The sequence below is a fragment of the Pogona vitticeps genome, chromosome 5, assembly GCF_051106095.1.
Source record: "Pogona vitticeps strain Pit_001003342236 chromosome 5, PviZW2.1, whole genome shotgun sequence".
Classification (NCBI taxonomy): domain Eukaryota; kingdom Metazoa; phylum Chordata; class Lepidosauria; order Squamata; family Agamidae; genus Pogona; species Pogona vitticeps.
In genome coordinates, this window is record NC_135787.1 from 64,905,473 (window position 1) to 64,931,710 (window position 26,238).

The 26,238-nt window shown below is 43.4% G+C and overlaps 1 protein-coding gene and 2 long non-coding RNA genes across 5 annotated transcripts; 2 read left to right on the forward strand and 1 right to left on the reverse strand.

Annotated features, from left to right (window-relative positions):
• Positions 1-201: 201 nt before the first annotated feature.
• LOC140706603 (uncharacterized) lies at positions 202-3,070 on the forward strand. Its single transcript, XM_078376661.1, has 3 exons — positions 202-1,095; positions 1,193-1,688; positions 3,033-3,070. Exons 1-3 carry the CDS (start codon positions 874-876, stop codon positions 3,068-3,070), a joined length of 756 nt encoding a protein of 251 aa, XP_078232787.1. The 5' UTR covers positions 202-873.
• Positions 3,071-5,305: 2,235 nt separating this feature from the next.
• Positions 5,306-25,374, reverse strand: LOC144589600 (uncharacterized). Of its 2 annotated transcripts, none has more exons than XR_013545811.1 (2): positions 24,606-25,374; positions 5,306-7,863 (listed from the first exon to the last, which is right to left on the reverse strand). It is a non-coding gene; the product is annotated as an uncharacterized LOC144589600 (long non-coding RNA). The 2 variants fall into 2 exon arrangements; XR_013545810.1 differs by lacking the exon at positions 24,606-25,374 and adding an exon at positions 11,767-12,556.
• LOC140703145 (uncharacterized) lies at positions 16,050-20,740 on the forward strand. Of its 2 annotated transcripts, XR_013545812.1 has the most exons (3): positions 16,050-16,229; positions 18,618-19,370; positions 20,508-20,740. It is a non-coding gene; the product is annotated as an uncharacterized LOC140703145 (long non-coding RNA). The 2 variants fall into 2 exon arrangements; XR_013545813.1 differs by lacking the exons at positions 18,618-19,370; positions 20,508-20,740 and adding an exon at positions 19,627-19,938.
• Positions 25,375-26,238: the final 864 nt, after the last annotated feature.

Here is a 26,238-nt window from a genome sequence, read left to right on the forward strand (position 1 = left end):
GATAGTCCTATGCTGGTGTGAAGAATGCAGGACAATCGCTTCCTTTGTTCCTATGTTGCATTTACTCCTGTTCTCAAATTCTTCACCTTAAAACTGAAATATATTTTCTCCTAACAATTTCCGGGTTTAGGCTCGATGTAGTTGTTTGTTATAGGAATTAAACCATAACCCATAGTTTATAGTTTGCAAGGCATCCATGCCAGTAGTAGGATAGTGGTAGCTTTATTCAATCTCAATTTTGACAGGTGCCACGCCCCCTTTTGGGACCCTGGACCGGAAGGGGAGGGACTTCCGGCGCCTAGGCTGGACCCAGGCCCCTTCCGGCGGAAGGGGTGGTCCGAACGGTGACGTCAGGGGTTGTGGGGGTCCCCGTGGGCCTATAGGGGTCTTTCCCTAGAGGCCGGGGTCCCCCGTGACCCTAGGGGTGCCTGAGGATTGGACCCCGAGGGGTTGTGCCACCCCACGACCCCGTAGGCCAATGGGGAGCGGTTGGATGTCCTTGGCTAGAAAAGGGGTGGTCGTAGACCATGTCTCGGCTTGCCCCAGCCCCCTGCGTGACGTCAGGGATTTCGGGTGGGCCCGTGAGCCTATAGGAGCCTTTTCCTAGAGGCAGGGGTCCCCCGTGACCCTGGGGTGGCCTGAGGATTGGTCCCCGAGGTTGCGTGCCACCCCACGACCCCGTAGACCAATGGGGAGCGGTTGGAGGGCCTTGGCTGGAAAAGGGGTGGTCGTAGGACATGCCCCGGCTTGTCCCTAGGCCCTGCAAGGGTGGGAAAGCCCCGGGGAGTTTGCTGAGAGGCTATAAAAACGTGGTTCGGGGACACTTCTGCGCGCTCTGTCAGCTCTTTGCAAAGGTCCTGCGGTTTTGTAGACATGGCGGAGAAGGAGAACAAAGCTCCGGAGCCCGTCCATAAGCCAGAGGAGCAAAAGGTCACGGCCTGCATGACCCTTTCCAAACCCCGAAAGCGTTACATGAGTTCAGATTCCGACAGTGAAAACGGCCCTCCAGGAGCATTAAAACGGCTTGAAGAACCCGACGGACAGTGTCATCCTAGGAAAACATCATGTTATAATGAGAAAACTTCTGAAACGCAGGTAGGTAACCCCTGGGGTAAGGTGTTGATAGAGGAGCGCTATAGATGTTTATTACGTGTGCTAAAAACCCCTTTTTGAATTTTTTTTTTTTTTTTAGGAGATGCGGTACTTCCAAGCCGGAGGCTATTCTCTGAAAAAACACAAGGACATGCAGGCCCTTACAAGGGCCTGTCTCTTCACAATGCTAAAAGACGCTTTGTCTGAACATCTGATTCAAAGGTGCTATGGATGCCAGGAAGATCTGTGTGGGCAACAAGCGCACCCGTGCATAGGTTGGAACGATGCTGACTATTCCAAGATGTTGAACGAGATATGTTCGAAACTTTGCTATAAAAAAGTTATCCTTGTTATCACCATTACAGCTTTCCAAACTAAGAAGCTCTGCATGACAAATCGAACCTTGATCTACATACACAAGATTATTAAAAGCTTAACAGCTTCTGACGAGTCATATAACTTTTTAAAAAGACTATTGAGGTCGACAGATGAACAATATCTAGACATTGTTAAACGAACACTACAACAAGTATACGATTGTCATTTTTACTGTTGTCCAAACATGCGTGCTCAACCTCACATCCTGGCTCGTGCAGGTAGATCCACCATATTTATGTGTGGCTGCTGTTGTACCTGGTCATAATAAATGAAATAAATATACCTTCTAGTACCACTATCAAAAGCATCAGTGTTTTTAGAGTGTGTTAAGTTGTATTTCCACAATGGGTGCTCAAAGATATTGAAGATTTACCAAGTAATATTTCTACATTGTCACCTTAACCAATTTCCAACCTCTCTGGCTCCTTCTGCAAAATACAAAAATAAAACTCACTTAGGAGTACACGTTTATAATAGGTTAAAACAATTATTTATTACAAAAATTCAACGCAGCTTGGCTGTGGGGTGAAAAAATAAGTCATTTCTGTTTCCCAACGAAAATCAGTGGACAGCAGGATCACTGAAATTTCAGACACTTGAATGCAGATTTAGTAGGTAGGCATGAAATAGTAAGGAGCAATAAGTAGAACAGTACACAACCCCCCCATGCTTTTAGTAAAATGACTTTAATACTCTCCAAAGTAAAAATGTTTTCCACATGTTTATACCCAAGGAAGATTCCTAGAATCTCTCTCTCTCCCTGTGTGTGTGTTAAAGCCCCTTTTGATTTTCCAGGCATCCTTCACAGAGCTTTGAGCCATAGCCTTCTCAACATCTTTCACAAACAGAATCGTCAAGTTAAGAAAGTCAAAGTGACCATCCGCCCTCAAATGCCTAGAGACTTTTGAAATAAGCTTGCAACTTAAAAGACCATGTGCCACCAATCTTCAACATCTCCGGCTCCTTCTGCAAAATACAAAAAACACCCACTATGAAGTGTACATTTTAAAAAAAGTTAAAACAATTATTTATTGCAAGGAATCAGCAGAGTCTGGCTGTTAGGTGAAATTTCACTGAGATTTCAGACGCTTGAATTCACATCACAATCAGGGCAGCTCAGGACCAAATAGGTCCAAAGCCGAACTGTCAAAAGGGTGCTCCAGAGAGAGCTGCGAGGGAGTGCTAATAGTTTATGAATTAAACTCAGTTTCAATACTCAGAATCCTCAGTGCTGAAAAAAGTGTTAAGAAATTCTAAAATGTTGAGCTTGCTGAGGATGTCTTGCCTGCCTGGCATAGTTAGTCCATTTTCCTGCAACACAGAAAGGGAAAAGAAGGGTTTATTTCTTTGCACATCTAGTATAAGTGAAACTCTAACCATGGCACATGTAAAGCAAAAGGCTACATCATTTTTGTTTTTTTGTCTGAATGCAGTCAGAGGGTTAGAGCAGGTCAATATACAGCTATGGTTCTCAACCTTAGTATTGGTACACCCCAAGGAGATGTGCTGAGGCCTCTGCACCATGCCCAATATACATAGGTTTGTATTTCTGCTTTTAACAGCCATACCAGTGTTACGTTCACAGAGGATACCACAGTAGGGTGCCTCATACTGGAGGAACTGTACAGGGCCCGTTGTCTTTCAAAAGCACAAAATACTCTAAAGGGCACCTCCCCTCCTGGACATTCTTTGTTTGAACGACGGTCATCAGGAAGACGATATAAATCTATTAAAACAAGGACAAATTGATTTAAAAACCATGCATAATGGGAACTTGAGTGTCTTGTTATGCCCAACCTGTAACAAGGTTCCTAATAATTTAGAAGGGATGTTTCCAGGGAGGCCGGCATGCAGGGGGGTAAGCTCCCTAAGAGCTGTACCACCTCTCTTCTTTTCTATAAATATTTTCATTTAGGAAAAATTGCAGGCTGGGGCAATGAACCTGAATCTCACCCTCCCTGAAACATCAACCATGTAGTGCACAAGATACACAGCCCTTCTCCCCTACACCCTGTTCTGTGCCATTATTAGCACTTTTCTACCACAAGCAACAAAGAGATGTTTATAGTTTTGTTTTAAGTCATGGTTTCTATAGTTTCATCCTGAAAAGAGGTTTGAGACATTTGAACCCACATCAGAATCTGGTCAGCTCAGGACCAAATAGGTCCAAAACCGACCTGTCAAAAGGGTACTCCAGAAAGAGCTGTGAGGGAGTGCTAATGGTTTATGAATGAAACTCAATTTCAATATTCAAAATCCTCAGGGCTGGAAAAAAATGTTAAGAAATTCTAAAGTGTTGAGCTTGCTGAGCCTGTCCACTTTCCTGCAACACAAAAAGGGCAAAGAGGGGTTTATTTCCATTTTATTTTTCTGAGCACAGTCAAAAGGTCTATCTAATAGCAGCAGCAACTTTGAATTTCCTGTTTGGGGATACAGATCCCAGAGACCCCAAACCAGCGTGGCTGTTGTTCTGTGAGATGTAGTCTAAATTCTGAATTAATATAAATAATAGTCACAAATACCTAAAAACTTCAGCAGCAATTTATGTTGGAGTTATTTTAGCCTCATATGCAGCCTTTAGTAGATATGATGGGAGATACCTTTCTGGGGGTGAGGTGACTATCAGTAACCAAATATTCCTGACCATGTCTCCAATATCAAAGAGGACATCTCTTTATGACCAAATGTTCCTGCCCTGTCTCCAATGGCATCTCTTTGTTTAAGTGACTTTCCCCCCCTTTTTAGTCATTTTTGAAATTGTAAATAGTCTGTTGAGGCCCTGTTGTTCAAAGCATGCTTGTTTTTAGTTTTCTGATAGCTGTTCAACTGTAAGTAAATTAAATCTTTTTATTTTGTCTCCTGCTAATGTTTCAATGTGGGTTACTGCAGTGGGGGTTACTGAGCCTGTAGGGCCAGCTGATGAGCAAAAGGGGGGGGGGGGTGTACTAACCTTGGGGGAACTTGAAGCTATTCAGTTTTGTCAAACCTTACAATTAACCTGAGCAGATAGAGTAATTTAACCAAAAAAACATTGAAGCTGCAAAATACAAAACAAGACCAAATTGATTTAAAACATTGCATAATGTGAATTGAGTGCTTTTGCAGCCTGTGGTAATGCACCTGAAATTCTCCATCCCTGAAAATATCTACAGTGCAGTTATAGTGTGCCCTGAGACCTGTTTGCTAACCTGAATATTCAGTTATATAGCAGTCACAGCAAGGAAACTTCATTTTCATGACATACAATACTTTTACATAACTAAATGTATTAACTAATTGTATCATAGTTAACTTACTCAACAAATGTCAGCTAGACATAACCTGTCTTAACTAATGTGGGTTTTAAGTCTCAAAGGACAAGCTTCTCCCGCTTCTGAGATTATACATATTAGTTTGCTTTGTTTGGCTATTGGTCTTCAGAATTTAAGCATGCAGCTCCTTGGAAGGCTAGTTTCACAAAGTGTGTAGGATTGTTTTAATTCTTGAACAGAATGACATCTTTTCTGTGCAGGCCTCTCCAGGAAGTTAGAATTCAAGTTAACTTTTTTAAAAAGTTGAACTAATGTCACCAGGAATACGATATAGAACTATTAAAACAAGGCCAGAAATTCCCTGGGAGTGTGATAGCAATGATAAACCATCTCCTTGAACATTTCTCATATTATTAGGGTTGCCACATTTCAGAAGCATCAATTTTTCGGGGGTCAGCATTCTTTATGGTCCAGCTCTCACTTCCATACATCGCTACAGGAAAAACCATATTTTTGACTATGTGGCCCTTTGTTGGTGTTATGCCAAACAATTTACCTTAAACAAAAGACTGAGACACGAAGGCTTTTCTATTGAAGTTCATTTTATTTACATGAGAACAAAACAAACGGAACACCACTGCAGTTGGTGGGAAGAAAAACCAATTTCACCTTAATTGTGGCTGATTAGGATTTCTTCAAAGAACAAAGGAATTGGTACAGTCTTATAGCTGTCCCCTCAGGGCGAGAGGGGTGGGCCTTTGAGGTCATTAAGTTAGTTAGCAACAATTCATTGGATTAGTGAAAACACATTTTAGACATGCGCAGAACAATTCACTTTCCCTAAATTGGGCCTTTGTCCCAACATTCCATGCTTATCTCAGAAAAGCGTGAGACCTTGAACAGAGAAGAAAAGGCAAGGAGAAAGGGGGGGTCGAGGAGCCTGTTTTTACAAGGCTGGCTAATCTCTTCTGAATACACACACACACCAAACAACTTGTTTTTCTTTTTCAAGTAAGAACAATCTTTTATGAGGCAATTGCCTTAATTGAATAAGTCAAACTTTTACTTCTATCAATTATTTCCCCGTTTTTCTTTTTATAATTTCCTTTGACTTATTCACAATTATGAAAACTTCCCCCCTCCCCCAGACCGACCAAAGGTGTCTTTCACTTGGACAATTTTCATAGGAGCCCCAGGTACAATCGAACTTTACAGGCACCTTCCTGAGGCTTGCAGGGCGTGGTAGATCAGGTGGCTAACTTCACACAGTTTCATACAGAAACAAACAGGTGAGTTTCTAAACTACACTTGCTGCTATTCTCCATACCATGTGGTGCTGAACCCAGCCTATTCCACCACATTTAATTCTAGTCCAGCCTCCATTACTAATTACTGTAACACGGAATTCAATCCAAATTCTCTCGGGGTTTTCTCTAGGGTCATAACAAGTTTGAGTTCCAAGGGAGTCCTGACAAATTTTGTACTCTACCTTGTCAAATGCACAGGAGGTAATATTATCAACACAATTGAAGATGGACTTATAGGTTAAGGTCTGCTGTTCCCTGCTTCCCTGCCTTGTTGTTATTACACAGGGGCAGGTGGATCCTGTAGCTTGTAGCACAAGGCTCAAGAAGAGCCCTCACACTATCATTATTTTGCCATCAACCCGTGGTCTGCCAATAAACAATTGCCTGATATTTCTCCAAGACATTAGAGGGGTGGGCTTTACCTCCGCTTGTAGTGGGAATTCCATTCCTCGTCCTCTGAATCTAGACTGGGCACTGACCAGGGGCTTGCGTTCTTGCACTTCTAACACGTTTCGTGGTGCACCGAAGATGCGTAACGGAGCCATCCCTTGGGAATTGGTCTTTGCCTGCGCCGAGCTATCAGATTGAATTCTCCACAGACAGCTTGCAATTGGCGTTTTTACAGCCTACAAGCTTCAGTCCACAACCCTTCAGGATATCTCACCTTAAGCACATACCACCTCAAAGCCGGGTTTTCGTCAAATTTAGTTATTCTGGCACTCCAATGGTGAGGGCAAAAATGGCAATACAAATAACAGTAAGGCTCAAAAGGATCCAATCCTATCAGGGGGTCTTTAAGTTTCAGATATTACCTGATACTCCGAGTAAACTGCCGGGAGGTGAAAGTATGAGAGTAGAAAGACCACTTTCTTCGGGGAATGACCTAGTCGGAGTCTGACTCTGATCCAGGGCTGATGTTGCTATCTCTGATTTTAATGAGGGGGCACTGCTTGCAATCTCGGTTATGCCAGAACTCTAGACTTGAAGCCAACTCAGTGCTGGTATACAAAGTTCCACGGCCCTTACCTCGTACCTCTTTGCGTACCATCAATTGGTTACCACAGGCCAACCCTTTGTATTCAGTGTCCCAATAGGAAGTGGTTTGTATCTGTACCTTCCACTCTTCCACCTCCCCTTTTGGTGTTCGACTAATTGAACAGGAAAACCAGGGACAAATTCTACCTGTTATATAGGGAGTTATAGACATTACTCTGACAGCAATTACCCAAATAGTGGTAACCTGGGCAGGACAATGAAATCCGACAATCCTCATTGAAAACCCTTCTTCTTCAGAGCAACTATCAGTGTCAGTACTTTCATAAGGTTCTTGATCTTTAAAGATTTTCCTTTCCTCCTCCCAATCAATGGTCCCCTCGTCCTCCAACACTACTTGATCACCAATTGAATATCTTTTTAAGAAATAGAGTCCCCTAAGACTCCTGTCTATTCTCAAATGTACCTGCCAAGTTTGGACCAGATTATTAACTTTTCTTACTTCTATATACACACTAAAGAAAGGACAATACTTATGCGCTAACCGACTAATGGACATTACATATGTCGTTTAAAAATAGTCTTTTAGTCCGTCCTTGGACACAGGCACAACTTTTCACCGTCCCTCAGGGTCGACTGCGCGCTTGGCTCTGGTATAGTGAGTCCAACCAGCTTCCTCAGTTTGGATGACAGTCTCTGTTGTCAACAGTATCTGGAACGGACCAAGCCATCTTGGGGCGAGCGGTTCATTCTCCTATGCCTTGATATAAGCCCAATCCCCGGGGTGGAAGGAATGCACTGCTACCTCCAATAGCGTCCGTTGCACTGAAATGCCTCGCTCCCTGTTATCGGAGAAAATAGAGAATAGGGCCAGCAAATACTTTCTTATAAAGGCATCCTTGAACAAATCTAAATTAAGGCTCACTCTCTGTGTATCTCTGTGCATTAACATCCCAAATTTCCATTCTGCACAGGCTTCAAAGGGCGAGAGTCCTGTAATGCTATGCAGCTGCTAGGGGCAAACCCTTCGGTCAGGGCAACTGCGCTTGTTGCATCAACTATTAATTTGCTCTTTCAAAGTCTGGTTCATCCTTTCAGTTTTTACCCCTGTTGCTAACCATTGATTGGATTCCAATAAGATTTTACAAACTATCCCTGCCGTTGCCCGAGCCGTAGGGTATGCTTCTACCCAGCCAGTGAGCTGATCAGTTATTATCAAACACTGATTCCAAAGTCCTGACTTTGGCATATCAATAAAATCACATTGCAAATGTTCAAAGGGGTGGATGGCCAGAGGTCGTCCTCCCATTTCTGTTTTTCTCAGGTTATTCTTATTTACTCTCTGGCAAGGAATGCAGTGGGCTAAAATGGTGTTGGCGTGTGACCACACTTTTCTTCCCTGTATATTTTTGCAGAAAGGCTGAGACCAGAGCCTTAACTCCCCAGTGTCCTCCCTCGTGCAATGCCTTGAGGACTTCCCTGACCACCCCCTCGGGCAGCCATTGTCTTCCATCTCTCAACTTTAGCGTGCCATTCACCATTGTAGCTCCCTGCTCCTCTGTCAATTCAAGCTCCTTTGTGAATACACCAAAGGGGCAGTGATCTCTTTACTGGTAGGAATAAGGGCTGCTAAGAGGGCGGGATTCAATTCTTTTCCTGCCACCTTTCTTGCTACCTCGTCAGCCAGCCGGTTTCCTACTACCTCCGGGGAGTTTCCCTTCTGGTGCCCTGGAATGTGGATAATAGCTACCTCAGACGGGAGGCTCAACGCTTCCAGGGTGTCCAGTATCAACTGATGGTGGGCCAGATTCTTTCCCTGGGATGTAAGTAGTCCTCTTTCACTCCAAATTTTTCCAAAAACGTGGACTACTCCACATGCATACTTAGAGTCTGTCCAGATATTTACAGATTTTCCTGTGCTTATGTCTAAAGCTCTTTTAGGGCATATAATTCTGCTGTCTAAGCTGACATGGACGGGGGAAGGGGTCCAGATTCAACTTCGAACCCCCCCCCATCCTCTCTACCACTGCATATCCCGTTATTCTTTTCCCATTCACTACTCTAGAGGAACCGTCAGTGTACAGGTTCCATATTCCCCCTATTGCCTCTTCCCGTAGGTCTTCCCTAAACTTTATCTGTAGACCAGTCAGGGCAATACCATCATGTTCATTACACAGTTCCTTCCTGACAGTTTCTGATAAACCCTCAGTATTAGATCGAGTTTTTTTTTTTTTCAAGGAGAATAGCCTCGATCTGTAGCAGCCTACTGACCATCATCCACCGCCAAGGATAGTCCTATGCTGGTGTGAAGAATGCAGGACAATCGCTTCCTATGTTGCATTTACTCCTGTTCTCAAATTCTTCACCTTAAAACTGGAATATATTTTCTCCTAACGATTTCCGGGTTTAGGCTCAATGTAGTTGTTTGTTATAGGAATTAAACCATAACCCATAGTTTGCAAGGCATCCATGCCAATGATTAGATCCTCTGTGGCTTCTAGATAATTCACTCTCAATAAAAATACCACACATTTTAATCTCTTAAAACTGGTAGTGACCCCTGAATGCAAAAGTGACTTCTAAGGAATTCCCACAGAAAGTGCCTATGTAAAACAGGCAAACCATTCCTGGTGTGAAATCAACCCCCCTTGTCTCTCCAGCTCCCACTTTGTGCATCTGGAGAAGCAAGGAGGGGGATCTGAACATTCCCAGCAATTCTGCTTGCTATCTCTTATCTACTAACCTATTTCTTTCTCCTGTCTCCAAATTCTCTTCCCTTGCATTTTATTTATTCCTTTTCAATTCAGGCTTTTTAAACACGTACTTCTGCCAATCAATCCACATACTGCATCTGTCATTTTCCTGCATGTTTTTCTGTGGGATTCCATAGTCAACAATTCCCCTAGTGTCTTTTGTGTGTGTGTGTGATTTTCCCCATTTTCTAACTACAAATTTTACAGATCTGCATGTGTTTATACAGTCCTAACGCTGGCCGGGATCTCCCTCCCTCAACACCAGGCGATTTTTTTTTTTCTACTCTGTGCCTACTCTTAACCCTTTATACCCCAGTAAGTTTAACAAGCCAAAAGAGCTTTTTCTCATTCCCTGTTCTCCATTCGCTCCTATTTCTCTTAGGACTCTTCCTGAGGATTCCATTTCATATACACTTTTGGATAACATTCTCTGTGTTTTTCATGAACTTTGAGAAAGTTACGTTCCTTCTTCTCTTTTTAATCCTTTTTCCTTTCAGCTAACTGTAGTGCTCAGCTTAGAGCAAACAGTTCTGCTGTCCGAGCTGGCATGCACTATTAAGGACTCCTTTCCTGAATCTCCTTCCTCCTCTAGCTGCATCGCTTGTTGATACACACTTATTTTTCCCTCCTTTATAGCCTTTCCTTTCCCATTTCCCCTCAAAACTCTTTACCTGATCTTGCAACAACTTTCCTTGCCTTCTTTACAACATACTCTCTCTCTCTTTGCCTAGCTTCACCTAAGCACTTCCTGAGCCACCTTAAAAGTGAACACAGTCAGGGCCCCTTGCCCCTCCTTTCTCTTTCCCTTCTCTTCTGAGCGGGTAGGGCAGAGAAAAACTCCTCCAGTTTTCTCTTCTTGCTACCACTTTTTCCTGAATCTTCTGGGTCCAGCCCAGTGTTCCTTCGCATATTGCGTTTTAGCCTTTCCAGATATTCAACTGAACCTACGGTTGACCAAAAAGCCAATTTCATGCTAACAGTCTTAGGGACTGTTGCCTCCAACCCTTTCAACAAGAACTCTTTCATTTCTGCACTTCACCCTCTGATATTTTCATCCTGAAAATCCCAATCTCCAGGGGTTACTCCTGGAAGGGATTCCCCGGCCGCCTGTTCTGTTCGAGCGGCAATTGCCAGAGTCTCCTAGGTGACTCCGGCCAGCTGCTTACAAATGTGCAGCAGCTCTGTGGGCTTGTAAATCATAGTCCCTAAAGCATCTCTGAGACTTCTCTGAGTGGATACTGGGCACTAACTCCCTGCTCTTTCATCTGCCGTGCCTGAGAACGGGTCACTGGTCCCTTGGACAGCGTCCCGTCTTTATTTTCGCCATCCCCCTCCTTTCTTTTACTGAGGTGAAGCAGTCCAATTTACAAACTCCAATTTTGTCATTTCCTCACCTTGTAACTTAGAGCCTATCAAGTCTCTACTTACTGCCAGTTTTATTTCTTCTCCAAATTTGATTAGGTACCATATCCAAAAATCTACATAAGGGACACGGGGCGGATGGGCCAAATTTTGGCCCTTTAGAACGAATATCAAATTGTGTCTAAACTCCAGAGCACATGGACCATTCCCTTCTCTGTCTGAAACTCCTGTACCTTTTTACAGACTCCCAATGCAGCAACAGCTTGCCCACCGCACTGTTGCCAGGAATTCCTAACTCATTACCACCCCCCCACAAGAAGGCCTGGAGTCGGGGCGTCCCCCTCGGAATTCCTACCTCGGTCCCCTCTGGACCTTCTTCTGGACCCCCGCGGGCCCTTTTGGAAGTCTGTATTCCCATCCCACGGGAGACAAAGACACAAGGATAGGGAGGTTGCGTAGAGAGTAAGGGGTCTCTCTGACGCAGACACAAGGAGGGTACAGACAACAGTCGCACACCTTGGCCCAGGGTCCCGGACTACTTCAACGGCCACCTCTGGGAACCGCAAGGTCACTCACTCTTCATTCACACAACAACAACCAACCCTTTCAGAGTTTCCCACTACTACTTACCAGGTCCGTTGATCTGCTGGTTTGTTGATTCGTTGGCCGGCCGGCTTAAAAAAAAAACTCTTCGCGTTCGTGCCTCTTTCCGAGTTCTTGATGCCAAGCAGCCAAAGCGTCGGCAAGGAAGCGGCTGCCTTAAAAGAAGGCAGGGGCGCCTTTCCGATTCACTTCACCACCGCCTGTTCTGCCTGACCTCAACTGGATCAAAATCCAGCCCCAATCGGGGCGTTTAGAGCATCCCGGGCGAGCCCCCAAATTGTTATGCCAAACAATTTACCTTAAACAAAAGACTGAGACACGAAGGCTTTTCTATTGAAGTTCATTTTATTTACATGAGAACAAAACAAACGGAACACCACTGCAGTTGGTGGGAAGAAAAACCAATTTCACCTTAATTGTGGCTGATTAGGATTTCTTCAAAGAACAAAGGAATTGGTACAGTCTTATAGCTGTCCCCTCAGGGCGAGAGGGGTGGGCCTTTGAGGTCATTAAGTTAGTTAGCAACAATTCATTGGATTAGTGAAAACACATTTTAGACATGCGCAGAACAATTCACTTTCCCTAAATTGGGCCTTTGTCCCAACATTCCATGCTTATCTCAGAAAAGCGTGAGACCTTGAACAGAGAAGAAAAGGCAAGGAGAAAGGGGGGGTCGAGGAGCCTGTTTTTACAAGGCTGGCTAATCTCTTCTGAATACACACACACACCAAACAACTTGTTTTTCTTTTTCAAGTAAGAACAATCTTTTATGAGGCAATTGCCTTAATTGAATAAGTCAAACTTTTACTTCTATCATTGGCAAGGTGATATCTCTACTTTTTAAGATGCTTATTTGCATTTTCCCACATTCATGGGGATTTTGTTCTGTTTTAAAGGTGTTTGGGAAATGCCTAGACAGTGTCTGGATTCAGGAATGGTGTGGATTGGGGCATTTTCTAAAGAACACAGGACAGGTTGGCCCCAATCTGTATAATCCCTTTATTTGTGTACAGCGGGGGTTGGAGGCTTCTACACAACATAACTCAAAGATAAAACAACACAGAAATCATTCAAACAGGTATTACAGCTATTCTTAATAATCTCTTATTTCTTAATGTACATTCTGTTAGACTAGCATCCCTGAAAGGTAATGGAGAATGTTAACACAGGACATGTCCAATAGCTTTAGGAGACAATGCTGTGCTGAAGATCCAGCAGATGAGAAGCAAAAGAGGCTGGCAGATATGATGGCAAAATGTCTGAAAATAGACAGGGTCGAGCACAAAGAGTAGCATGCCTATCCTATACCCCCATCAGACACAATACCTCCAGACAGGACTGTTTTGCACCAGCCCTGAGACTAGGCACCAAGAATTTCTGCCCCACTCATTTTAAAGGGATGCAGAAAATATTAAAACAAACACAAAGCAAAACAAAAACCTTCCACTGTGCAGAATGTTACTTTTAACAGTGGAACTTTTGTGTGTTATTATATTGACAAAAACAATAGAAAAATTTAAAAAAGATCAAAGACAAAAACATTGTGGCATTGTGGCCTCTTAAAGACTCTCTGCTAAAGTTGCAGCATGGCCCTAACAGAACTACAAAAAATATCTTTTGATAGGGGGGGGGGGCATTTCTTTCAAAACATTTAAAAAACAATAGGGGGCACAATTAAATAAAGCAAAAAATGTTTCCTCATGTTCATTTGTGTTATCTCAGAGAAACAGACCACCCCTCCCCCACGTGCTCTGTTGGGCCATTTAACCTTCACTATGCCTTTGAAAAGGGAGGGGGACTCTTCCTTTGAAAAAGCAGGGACAGGCATTCTAAAATCTTAACATTCCCCCACCCCCACCCCCACCCCCACCCCCCTTCCCAACCATTGCATAATGCTAAAAAACTTATTTTTCCAGTGGCCCAAATAAAATGGCTGCTCTATTTCTTCCCAGCCCCCCCCCCCCCACACAATTCAAAAGCACGGATCTTACCTCAGCCTCCAACAGCCATGTGGGGAAAGGAAAGAGATGAACGACCCGGGGTTTTTTAAAACCCACAAGGCCCCTTAGAACAGCCTATCAGCAGGCTCGTATCCATAGGCTGAGGCTGAGGAGGAGGAGCTGAAACAAACAGTTAAACTACTACAAACAGTTTTTGGACTACAGATCCCAGAATGCATCTGGGCTAGACACAGGGACTAGCCACTTTCATCATTACATTCAAGACAGCAAACCCCCCCTCCCCCCAGGTTTCTCAGACAGCTATACAATAATGGAATAGTGAACATGTTGTAACAGGCCTTGCAGCTTAACTGAACTGTAGATTGGAACAGGCGAACAACTTACTGGGTTTGCATTAATTATACAACATTAGTTATGTGGTAGCCCTTGGAGGGAGAATTTACATCCCATTTGCAGAGCACATGGATCTGATGTAGGTGGTTCTGTTCCTAGCATCTCAGGGTATTTAAAGAACGTGTATGGAGAAATGGATATGTCGAGAAAATGTACAGAGATAGACTTAAGGTCAGCAGTGGAAAATATTTATTTTGAAACTTACATGGAAGTGCATGTATATTTCTAATGAATTAGACTTTACAGGTTCACATATCCTAATTGTGGTTTCAGTTGTCCTATATAGACTAAAAAGCCAGAGATATTTTCTTGTATTTAAATTTTTATTGCTTTTAAATTCAGTCTAAGATTTAGACCCCTGAACGATTGTGCAAGTAGATAGCAATTAGAGGGATTGTTCTTTTTAAGATTTAGTAGGATAGGAAAAATTTGAAGGACAGCTGTATTGATATAAGGAGGATGAATGGAAATAAGGGGATTTTGGTCATATACTGCAAGATTCTGCATGGATTGCAGAATAAACCTTATATTTAATATATTGATGACATCTCCGCATCAAATTGTGTATCTACTGTCTACCGTAGGTTTCCCAGACACACACATTGCATCAACCTCGAGAAAAGTCAAACATTAACGCCGTAGAGAAGCTCTATTCATTCAGCAAAAACAAGATTGTGGCGCTGATCATCAACTTCTTATAACAAAACTCTGGCAAAGAAAGCTGCAACTACTGTACATTTACAATAGTTTCATACGCTAGCAAGATTATGCTCAAAATCTTCAAGGAAGGCTTCAGCAGTATGTGGACTGAGAAGTCCCAAAAATAAAATATGGATTTGAAGGGAGTCTAGGAACTATAATGCTAACATGCGCTGAATTAGGGAGAAAGTCAGAGAGTTCCAGAAAAACAGCTACTCCGTCATTGACTACGCAAAAACCTTTGTGTGGACCACAGCATACTATGGGCAAATCCTTAAAGAAAAAGGAGTGTCTGACTACTTTATCTAACTCCTTAGAAAGCCTCTATGTGGGATACGTGCCAACAGTTAGAAATGGCTATAGAACAACTTATGGGGTCAAAACGGGGAAAGGAGGCCGACAAGCCTGTATGTTGTCCCCCAGCTTATTTAACTTATATACAGAATACATCGTGTGAAAGGCTGGACTGGATGAATCCCAATCCGTAATTAATATTGCTGGAATCAACAGCCTCAGATAGACAGATGATACCCCTTTGATGTCAGAAAGTGAGGAGGAATTAAAGAACCTCTTAATGAGGGTAAAAGAGGAGACTGCAAAAATGGTCTGAAACTCAACATCAAAAACCTAAGGTCACTGCTGATTTTTCCAAACTGGCAGGCCTGTTGAGTATACCACCTTAATAGCTTCATCTTTTAAGATTTTAAATAGTTCCAATGGCATGCCATCACATCCACTGTCCTTGTGGTTAGCCATGCTTTCTAAGTCCCACTTGACTTCACTCTCCAGGATATCTGGCTTAAGGTCAGCAATCAACCTATCTGGGGTTGTCCAAGCCATCCAGATCTTTCTGGTATAATTCCTCTGTGTCTTTTTGCCACCTCTTCTTGATGTCTTGCTCTGTTACCGCCCTACCATTTTTGCCCTTTACCATGTCCATCTTTGCATAAAACTAACTTTTAACAGCTCCAATTTTCTTGAACAGCTTTCTGGATTTCCCTTTCTATTATTTTCCTCTATTTCTGTACACTGTTTGATTAAGAATTTCCTCTTGTCTCTCCTTGCTATTATTTGGAAATCTTCATTCATTTTTCTGTAACATTCCCTATCTCCCATGGCCACAAACAAACTTCAAAATATTGTACAATTCATTCCATTATTGTATAGCTGTCTGAGAAACCTGGGGGGAGGGGGGGTTTGCTGTCTTGAATGTAATGATGAAAGTGGCTAGTCCCTGTGTCTAACCCAGATGCATTCTGGGATCTGTAGTCCAAAAACTGTTTGTAGTAGTTTAACTGTTTGTTTCAGCTCCTCCTCCTCAGCCTCAGCCTATGGATACGAGCCTGCTGATAGGCTGTTCTAAGGGGCCTTGTGGGTTTTAAAAAACCCCGGGTCGTTCATCTCTTTCCTTTCCCCACATGGCTGTTGGAGGCTGAGGTAAGATCCGTGCTTTTGAATTGGGGGGGGGGGGGCTGGGAAGAAATAGAGCAGCCATTTTATTTGGGCCACTGGAAAAATAAGTTTTTTAGCATTATGCAATGGTTGGGAAGGGGGGTGGGGGGTGGGGGTGGGGGGTGGGGGAATGTTAAGATTTTAGAATGCCTGTCCCTGCTTTTTCAAAGGAAGAGTCCCCCTCCCTTTTCAAAGGCATAGTGAAGGTTAAATGGCCCAACAGAGCACGTGGGGGAGGGGTGGTCTGTTTCTCTGAGATAACACAAATGCCTATTGTTTTTTAAATGTTTTGAAAGAATGCCCCCCCCCCCCATCAAAAGATATTTTTTGTAGGCTCATTAGGCCATGCTGCAATCCTAGTATATAGTGCTCTTAAGAGGCCACAATGCCACAATGTTTTTTGTCTTTTGATCTTTTAAATTTTCTATTGTTTTGTCAATATATTGACAAAAAGTTCCACTGCTGGGCAATATTCTGCACAGTGTGAAGGTTTTTTGTTTTGCTTTGTGTTTGTTTTAATATTTTCTGCATCTCTTTAAACAGTGTAAGAAATTTGAAAACAGTCTCAGGGCTGGTGCAAACAGTCCTGTCTGGAGGTATTGTGTCTGATGGTGGTGACAGTGATGTACTACTCTTTGTGCTCTGACCTGTCTTCATTTCATTAGTGACATTTTGCCAATTGATTCAAGCAGCTCTCTTGCTTCTCATCTGCTCCCCGCTGTACACAAATAAAGGGATTATACAGATTGGGGCCAACCTGTCCTGTGTTCTTTAGAAAATGCCCCAATCCACACCATTCCTGAATCCAGACACTGTCTAGGCATTTCCCAAACACCTTTAAAACAGAACAAAATCCCCATGAATGTGGGAAAATGCAAATAAGCATCTTAAAAAGTAGAGATATCACCTTGCCAACAAAGGGCCACATAGTCAAAAATATGGTTTTTCCTGTAGCGATGTATGGAAGTGAGAGCTGGACCATAAAGAATGCTGACCCCCGAAAAATTGATGCTTCTGAAATGTGGCAACCCTAATAATATGAGAAATGTTCAAGGAGATGGTTTATCATTGCTATCACACTCCCAGGGAATTTCTGGCCTTGTTTTAATAGTTCTATATCGTATTCCTGGTGACATTAGTTCAACTTTTTAAAAAAGTTAACTTGAATTCTAACTTCCTGGAGAGGCCTGCACAGAAAAGATGTCATTCTGTTCAAGAATTAAAACAATCCTACACACTTTGTGAAACTAGCCTTCCAAGGAGCTGCATGCTTAAATTCTGAAGACCAATAGCCAAACAAAGCAAACTAATATGTATAATCTCAGAAGCGGGAGAAGCTTGTCCTTTGAGACTTAAAACCCACATTAGTTAAGACAGGTTATGTCTAGCTGACATTTGTTGAGTAAGTTAACTATGATACAATTAGTTAATACATTTAGTTATGTAAAAGTATTGTATGTCATGAAAATGAAGTTTCCTTGCTGTGACTGCTATATAACTGAATATTCAGGTTAGCAAACAGGTCTCAGGGCACACTATAACTGCACTGTAGATATTTTCAGGGATGGAGAATTTCAGGTGCATTACCACAGGCTGCAAAAGCACTCAATTCACATTATGCAATGTTTTAAATCAATTTGGTCTTGTTTTGTATTTTGCAGCTTCAATGTTTTTTTGGTTAAATTACTCTATCTGCTCAGGTTAATTGTAAGGTTTGACAAAACTGAATAGCTTCAAGTTCCCCCAAGGTTAGTACACCCCCCCCCCTTTTGCTCATCAGCTGGCCCTACAGGCTCAGTAACCCCCACTGCAGTAACCCACATTGAAACATTAGCAGGAGACAAAATAAAAAGATTTAATTTACTTACAGTTGAACAGCTATCAGAAAACTAAAAACAAGCATGCTTTGAACAACAGGGCCTCAACAGACTATTTACAATTTCAAAAATGACTAAAAAGGGGGGGAAAGTCACTTAAACAAAGAGATGCCATTGGAGACAGGGCAGGAACATTTGGTCATAAAGAGATGTCCTCTTTGATATTGGAGACATGGTCAGGAATATTTGGTTACTGATAGTCACCTCACCCCCAGAAAGGTATCTCCCATCATATCTACTAAAGGCTGCATATGAGGCTAAAATAACTCCAACATAAATTGCTGCTGAAGTTTTTAGGTATTTGTGACTATTATTTATATTAATTCAGAATTTAGACTACATCTCACAGAACAACAGCCACGCTGGTTTGGGGTCTCTGGGATCTGTATCCCCAAACAGGAAATTCAAAGTTGCTGCTGCTATTAGATAGACCTTTTGACTGTGCTCAGAAAAATAAAATGGAAATAAACCCCTCTTTGCCCTTTTTGTGTTGCAGGAAAGTGGACAGGCTCAGCAAGCTCAACACTTTAGAATTTCTTAACATTTTTTTCCAGCCCTGAGGATTTTGAATATTGAAATTGAGTTTCATTCATAAACCATTAGCACTCCCTCACAGCTCTTTCTGGAGTACCCTTTTGACAGGTCGGTTTTGGACCTATTTGGTCCTGAGCTGACCAGATTCTGATGTGGGTTCAAATGTCTCAAACCTCTTTTCAGGATGAAACTATAGAAACCATGACTTACAAAACTATAAACATCTCTTTGTTGCTTGTGGTAGAAAAGTGCTAATAATGGCACAGAACAGGGTGTAGGGGAGAAGGGCTGTGTACCTTGTGCACTACATGGTTGATGTTTCAGGGAGGGTGAGATTCAGGTTCATTGCCCCAGCCTGAAATTTTTCCTAAATGAAAATATTTATAGAAAAGAAGAGAGGTGGTACAGCTCTTAGGGAGCTTACCCCCCTGCATGCCGGCCTCCCTGGAAACCATCCCTTCTAAATTATTAGGAACCTTGTTACAGGTTGGGCATAACAAGACACTCAAGTTCCCATTATGCATGGTTTTTAAATCAGTTTGTCCTTGTTTTAATAGATTTATATCGTCTTCCTGATGACCGTCGTTCAAACAAAGAATGTCCAGGAGGGGAGGTGCCCTTTAGAGTATTTTGTGCTTTTGAAAGACAACGGGCCCTGTACAGTTCCTCCAGTATGAGGCACCCTACTGTGGTATCCTCTGTGAACGTAACACTGGTATGGCTGTTAAAAGCAGAAATACAAACCTATGTATATTGGGCATGGTGCAGAGGCCTCAGCACATCTCCTTGGGGTGTACCAATACTAAGGTTGAGAACCATAGCTGTATATTGACCTGCTCTAACCCTCTGACTGCATTCAGACAAAAAACAAAAACGATGTAGCCTTTTGCTTTACATGTGCCATGGTTAGAGTTTCACTTATACTATATGTGCAAAGAAATAAACCCTTCTTTCCCCTTTCTGTGTTGCAGGAAAATGGACTAACTATGCCAGGCAGGCAAGACATCCTCAGCAAGCTCAACATTTTAGAATTTCTTAACACTTTTTTCAGCACTGAGGATTCTGAGTATTGAAACTGAGTTTAATTCATAAACTATTAGCACTCCCTCACAGCTCTCTCTGGAGCACCCTTTTGACAGTTCGGCTTTGGACCTATTTGGTCCTGAGCTGCCCTGATTGTGATGTGAATTCAAGCGTCTGAAATCTCAGTGAAATTTCACCTAACAGCCAGACTGTGCTGATTCCTTGCAATAAATAATTGTTTTAACTTTTTTTAAAATGTACACTTCATAGTGGGTGTTTTTTGTATTTTGCAGAAGGAGCCGGAGATGTTGAAGATTGGTGGCACATGGTCTTTTAAGTTGCAAACTTTTTTCAAAAGTCTCTAGGCGTTTGAGGGCGGATGGTCACATTTGACTTTCTTAACTTGGTGATTCTGTTTGTGAGAGATGTTGAGAAGGCTATGGCTTAAAGCTCTATGAGGGATGCCTGGAAAATCAAAAGGGGCTTTAACACACACACAGGGAGAGAGAGAGATTCTAGGAATCTTCCTTGGGTATAAACATGTGGAAAACATTTTTACTTTGGAGAGTATTAAAGACATTTACTAAAAGCATGGGTTTTTATACTGCTCAACTTATTGCTCTTCACTATTTCTAGCTTACTTACTAAATCTGCCTTCAAGCGTCTGAAATATTCAGTGATCCTGCTGTCCACTGATTTTCGTTGGGAAACAGAAATGACTTATTTTTTCACCCCACAGCCAAGCTGCGTTGAATTTTTGTAATAAATAATTGTTTTAACCTATTATAAACGTGTACTCCTAAGTGAGTTTTATTTTTGTATTTTGCAGAAGGAGCCAGAGAGGTTGGAAATTGGTTAAGGTGACAATGTAGAAATATTACTTGGTAAATCTTCAATATCTTTGAGCACCCATTGTGGAAATACAACTTAACACACTCTAAAAACACTGATGCTTTTGATAGTGGTACTAGAAGGTATATTTATTTCATTTATTATGACCAGGTACAACAGCAGCCACACATAAATATGGTGGATCTACCTGCACGAGCCAGGATGTGAGGTTGAGCACGCATGTTTGGACAACAGTAAAAATGACAATCGTATACTTGTTGTAGTGTTCGTTTAACAATGTCTAGATATTGTTCATCTGTCGACCTCAATAGTCTTTTTAAAAAGTTATATGACTCGTCAGAAGCTGTTAAGCTTTTAATAATCTTGTGTATGTAGATCAAGGTTCGATTTGTCATGCAGAGCTTCTTAGTTTGGAAAGCTGTAATGGTGATAACAAGGATAACTTTTTTATAGCAAAGTTTCGAACATATCTCGTTCAACATCTTGGAATAGTCAGCATCGTTCCAACCTATGCACGGGTGCGCTTGTTGCCCACACAGATCTTCCTGGCATCCATAGCACCTTTGAATCAGATGTTCAGACAAAGCGTCTTTTAGCATTGTGAAGAGACAGGCCCTTGTAAGGGCCTGCATGTCCTTGTGTTTTTTCAGAGAATAGCCTCCGGCTTGGAAGTACCGCATCTCCTAAAAAAAAAAAAAAAATTCAAAAAGGGGTTTTTAGCACACGTAATAAACATCTATAGCGCTCCTCTATCAACACCTTACCCCAGGGGTTACCTACCTGCGTTTCAGAAGTTTTCTCATTATAACATGATGTTTTCCTAGGATGACACTGTCCGTCGGGTTCTTCAAGCCGTTTTAATGCTCCTGGAGGGCCGTTTTCACTGTCGGAATCTGAACTCATGTAACGCTTTCGGGGTTTGGAAAGGGTCATGCAGGCCGTGACCTTTTGCTCCTCTGGCTTATGGACGGGCTCCGGAGCTTTGTTCTCCTTCTCCGCCATGTCTACAAAACCGCAGGACCTTTGCAAAGAGCTGACAGAGCGCGCAGAAGTGTCCCCGAACCACGTTTTTATAGCCTCTCAGCAAACTCCCCGGGGCTTTCCCACCCTTGCAGGGCCTAGGGACAAGCCGGGGCATGTCCTACGACCACCCCTTTTCCAGCCAAGGCCCTCCAACCGCTCCCCATTGGTCTACGGGGTCGTGGGGTGGCACGCAACCTCGGGGACCAATCCTCAGGCCACCCCAGGGTCACGGGGGACCCCTGCCTCTAGGAAAAGGCTCCTATAGGCTCACGGGCCCACCCGAAATCCCTGACGTCACGCAGGGGGCTGGGGCAAGCCGAGACATGGTCTACGACCACCCCTTTTCTAGCCAAGGACATCCAACCGCTCCCCATTGGCCTACGGGGTCGTGGGGTGGCACAACCCCTCGGGGTCCAATCCTCAGGCACCCCTAGGGTCACGGGGGACCCCGGCCTCTAGGGAAAGACCCCTATAGGCCCACGGGGACCCCCACAACCCCTGACGTCACCGTTCGGACCACCCCTTCCGCCGGAAGGGGCCTGGGTCCAGCCTAGGCGCCGGAAGTCCCTCCCCTTCCGGTCCAGGGTCCCAAAAGGGGGCGTGGCACCTGTCAAAATTGAGATTGAATAAAGCTACCACTATCCTACTACTCATGCCAATGATTAGATCCTCTGTGGCTTCTGGATAATTCACTCTCAATAAAAATACTACACATTTTAATCTCTTAAAACTGGTAGTGACCCCTGAATGCAAAAGTGACTTCTAAGGAATTCCCACAGAAAGTGCCTATGTAAAACAGGCAAACCATTCCTGGTGTGAAATCAACCCCCCTTGTCTCTCCAGCTCCCACTTTGTGCATCTGGAGAAGCAAGGAGGGGGATCTGAACATTCCCAGCAATTCTGCTTGCTATCTCTTATCTACTAACCTATTTCTTTCTCCTGTCAAATTCTCTTTCTTTGCATTTCTCTATCACTGCCAACATAGTTCCTGTTTCTTCACACCTCCAAAGCCTCCTTTTCAGGCTTTTAAACACGTACTTCTGCCAATCAATCCACATACTGCATCTGTCATTTTCCTGCATGTTTTTCTGTGGGATTCCATAGTCAACAATTCCCCTAGTGTCTTTTGTGTGTGTGTGATTTTCCCCATTTTCTGAAACCCATTTTCTTAGCTTTCCAGTAGGCTTTTACAGCCCCTTTAGATGGAAAAGAATTACCCTGTTAATCACTAAAGTCTGCATGTGTTTATACAGTCCTAACCTTGGCCGGGATCTCCCTCCCTCAACACCAGGCGATTTTTTTTTTTCTACTCTGTGCCTATTCTTAACCCTTTATACCCCAGTAAGTTTAACAAGCCAAAAGAGCTTTTTCTCATTCCCTGTTCTCCATTCGCTCCTATTTCTCTTAGGACTCTTCCTGAGGATTCCATTTCATATACACTTTTGGATAACATTCTCTGTGTTTTTCATGAACTTTGAGAAAGTTACGTTCCTTCTTCTCTTTTTAATCCTTTTTTCCTTTCAGCTAACTGTAGTGCTCAGCTTAGAGCAAACAGTTCTGCTGTCCGAGCTGGCATGCACTATTAGTTTTGTTAAGGACTCCTTTCCTGAATCTCCTTCCTCCTCTAGCTGCATCGCTTGTTGATACACACTTATTTTTCCCTCCTTTCTAGCCTTTCCTTTCCCATTTCCCCTCAAAACTCTTTACCTGATCTTGCAACAACTTTCCTTGCCTTCTTTACAACATACTCTCTCTCTCTTTGCCTAGCTTCACCTAAGTATTTCCTGAGCCACCTTAAAAGTGAACACAGTCAGGGCCCCTTGCCCCCCTTTCTCTCCCCCCCCGCTTCTTCATTCCCTTCTCTTCTGAGCGGGTAGGGCAGAGAAAAACTCCTCCTGTTTTCTCTTCTTGCTACCACTTTTTCCTGAATCTTCTGGGTCCAGCCCAGTGTTCCTTCGCATATTGCGTTTTAGCCTTTCCAGATATTCAACTGAACTTTCATTCTTTTCCTTAGGGTTAACCAAAAAGCCAATTTCATGCTAACAGTCTTAGGGACTGTTGCCTCCAACCCTTTCAACAAGAACTCTTTCATTTCTGCACTTCGCCCTCTGATATTTTCATCCTGGAAATCCCAATCTCCAGGGGTTACTTCTGGAAGGGATTCCCCGGCCGCCTGTTCTGTTCGAGCGGCAATTGCCAGAGTCTCCTATGTGACTCCGGCCAGCTGCTTACAAATGTGCAGCAGCTCTGTGGGCTTGTAAATCATAATCCCTAAAGCATCTCTGAGACTTCTCTGAGTGGATACTGGGCACTAACTCCCTGCTCTTTCATCTGCCGTGCCTGAGAACGGGTCACTGGTCCCTCGGACAGCGTCCCGTCTTTATTTTCGCCATCCCCCTCCTTTTCTTTTACTGAGGTGGAGCAGTCCAATTTACAAACTCCAATTTTGTCATTTCCTCACCTTGTAACTTAGAACCTATCAAGTCTCTACTTACTGCCAGTTTTATTCCTTCTCCAAATTTGATTAGGTACCATATCCAAAAATCTACATAAGGGACACGGGGCGGATGGGCCAAATTTTGGCCCTTTAGAACGAATATCAAATTGTGTCTAAACTCCAGAGCACATGGACCATTTCCTTCTCTGTCTGAAACTCCTGTACCTTTTTACAGACTCCCAATGCAGCAACAGCTTGCCCACCGCACTGTTGCCAGGAATTCCTAACTCATTACCACCCCCACAAGGGCCTGGAGTCGGGGCGTCCCCCTCGGAATTCCCATGGTCCCCACCGGACCTTCTGGACCCCCCCGCGGGCCCGTTTTGGAAGTCTGTATTCCCATCCCACGGGAGACAAAGACATAAGGATAGGGAGGTTGCGTAGAGAGTAAGGGGTCTCTCTGATGCAGACACAAGGAGGGTACAGACAACAGTCGCACACCTTGGCCCAGGGCCCCGGACTACTTCAACGGCCACCTCTGGGAACCGCAAGGTCACTCACTTTTCATTCACACAACAACAACCAACCCTTTCAGAGTTTCCCACTACGACTTACCAGGTCCGTTGGTCTGCTGGCTCGTTGATTCGTTGGCCGGCCGGCTTAAAAAAAAACTCGCGTTCGTGCCTCTTTCCGAGTTCTTGATGCCAAGCAGCCAAAGCGTCGGCAAGGAAGCGGCTGCCTTAAAAGAAGGCAGGGGCGCCTTCCGATTCACTTCACCACCGCCTGTTCTGCCTGACCTCAACTGGATCAAAATCCAGCCCCAATCGGGGCGTTTAGAGGATCCCGGACGAGCCCCCAAATTGTTATGCCAAACAATTTACCTTAAACAAAAGACTGAGACACGAAGGCTTTTCTATTGAAGTTCATTTTATTTACATGAGAACAAAACAAACAAAACACCACTGCAGTTGGTGGGAAGAAAAACCAATTTCACCTTAATTGTGGGTGATTAGGATTTCTTCAAAGAACAAAGGAATTGGTACAGTCTTATAGCTGTCCCCTCAGGGCGAGAGGGGTGGGCCTTTGAGGTCATTAAGTTAGTTAGCAACAATTCATTGGATTAGTGAAAACACATTTTAGACATGCGCAGAACAATCACTTTCCCTAAATCGGCCCCTTGTCTCAACATTCCATGCTTATCTAGCTTTTAGCCTTGAGTTATGAAGAAAGAAAGCAAGGAGAAGGGGGGGTCGAGGAGCCTGTTTTTACAAGGCTGGATAATCTCTTCTGAATACACACACAAACAGCTTGGTTTTCTTTTTCAAGTAAGAACAATCTTTTATGAGGCAATTGCCTTAATTGAATAAGTCAAACTTTTACTTCTATCAACAGCTACCAATTCTAAAATTATTTTTTTAATTAGTGATTTACTGTCATCTGTATATTCATATCTCAGAATTAAATCTCAAATGCTAGAAGTTAGTTGAACCCAAATAAATTTGTACTGCAGCATTGCAATGATGTAGTTTTATTAAAGGCAACTGCCATATGCCTTAAAGTTCATATTGAAACTGTATGTGTGAATCAGGATTGCTGTTACGTTTAAGAAAACAACTTGAAAACACAACAGATCAGCCCAGACCAGACTGTTACTGACCCCTAAGACATAGCCTTCAGGAGTTTATGGGATGGCGGGCAGGAATCACATAGAGGAGAGAGGGAGACTCTCTTAGCCTCCACTTTTTTTTCAGATTGCAACTCCCACCAGGCTTCATCACTGGCTCTTCTGGCTAAACAAATAAGAGTTGCCTTCTAACAGCATCTAAAAATTAAACATTTTGCATAGAGAGATGGCAGTGAAACACCAATTATATGAACAAACACTTTCATGTGCAGCCCATATATAAAACTACTGTGGTGCCTCGACTTACGTACATCCCTACTTACGACCATTTTGAGTTACGACCAGCTCTGGCCGCAAAAGTTTGCTTCGACTTGCGGCCGGAACTTCAACTTGCGACCAGGAAAGGCAGGGGGGAAAGGCGGGAAATTCAAACTGTTGGTGGTGAAGAGGCTGCTTCTTTGTAGCTCTTTTGCTCCAACGGTTAGGGAAAGGGATGCAGCAGTGGGGGGAGGTGGCGGGGGTGTTACCACACGTGGTAATGGCGGGATCCTGGTCCTTGGCCTCGGCACGAGGGCAGAGGGGCCCCCAATCCCGGCTTCCAGAGGAAGGGTCCTCCCGTGCCGT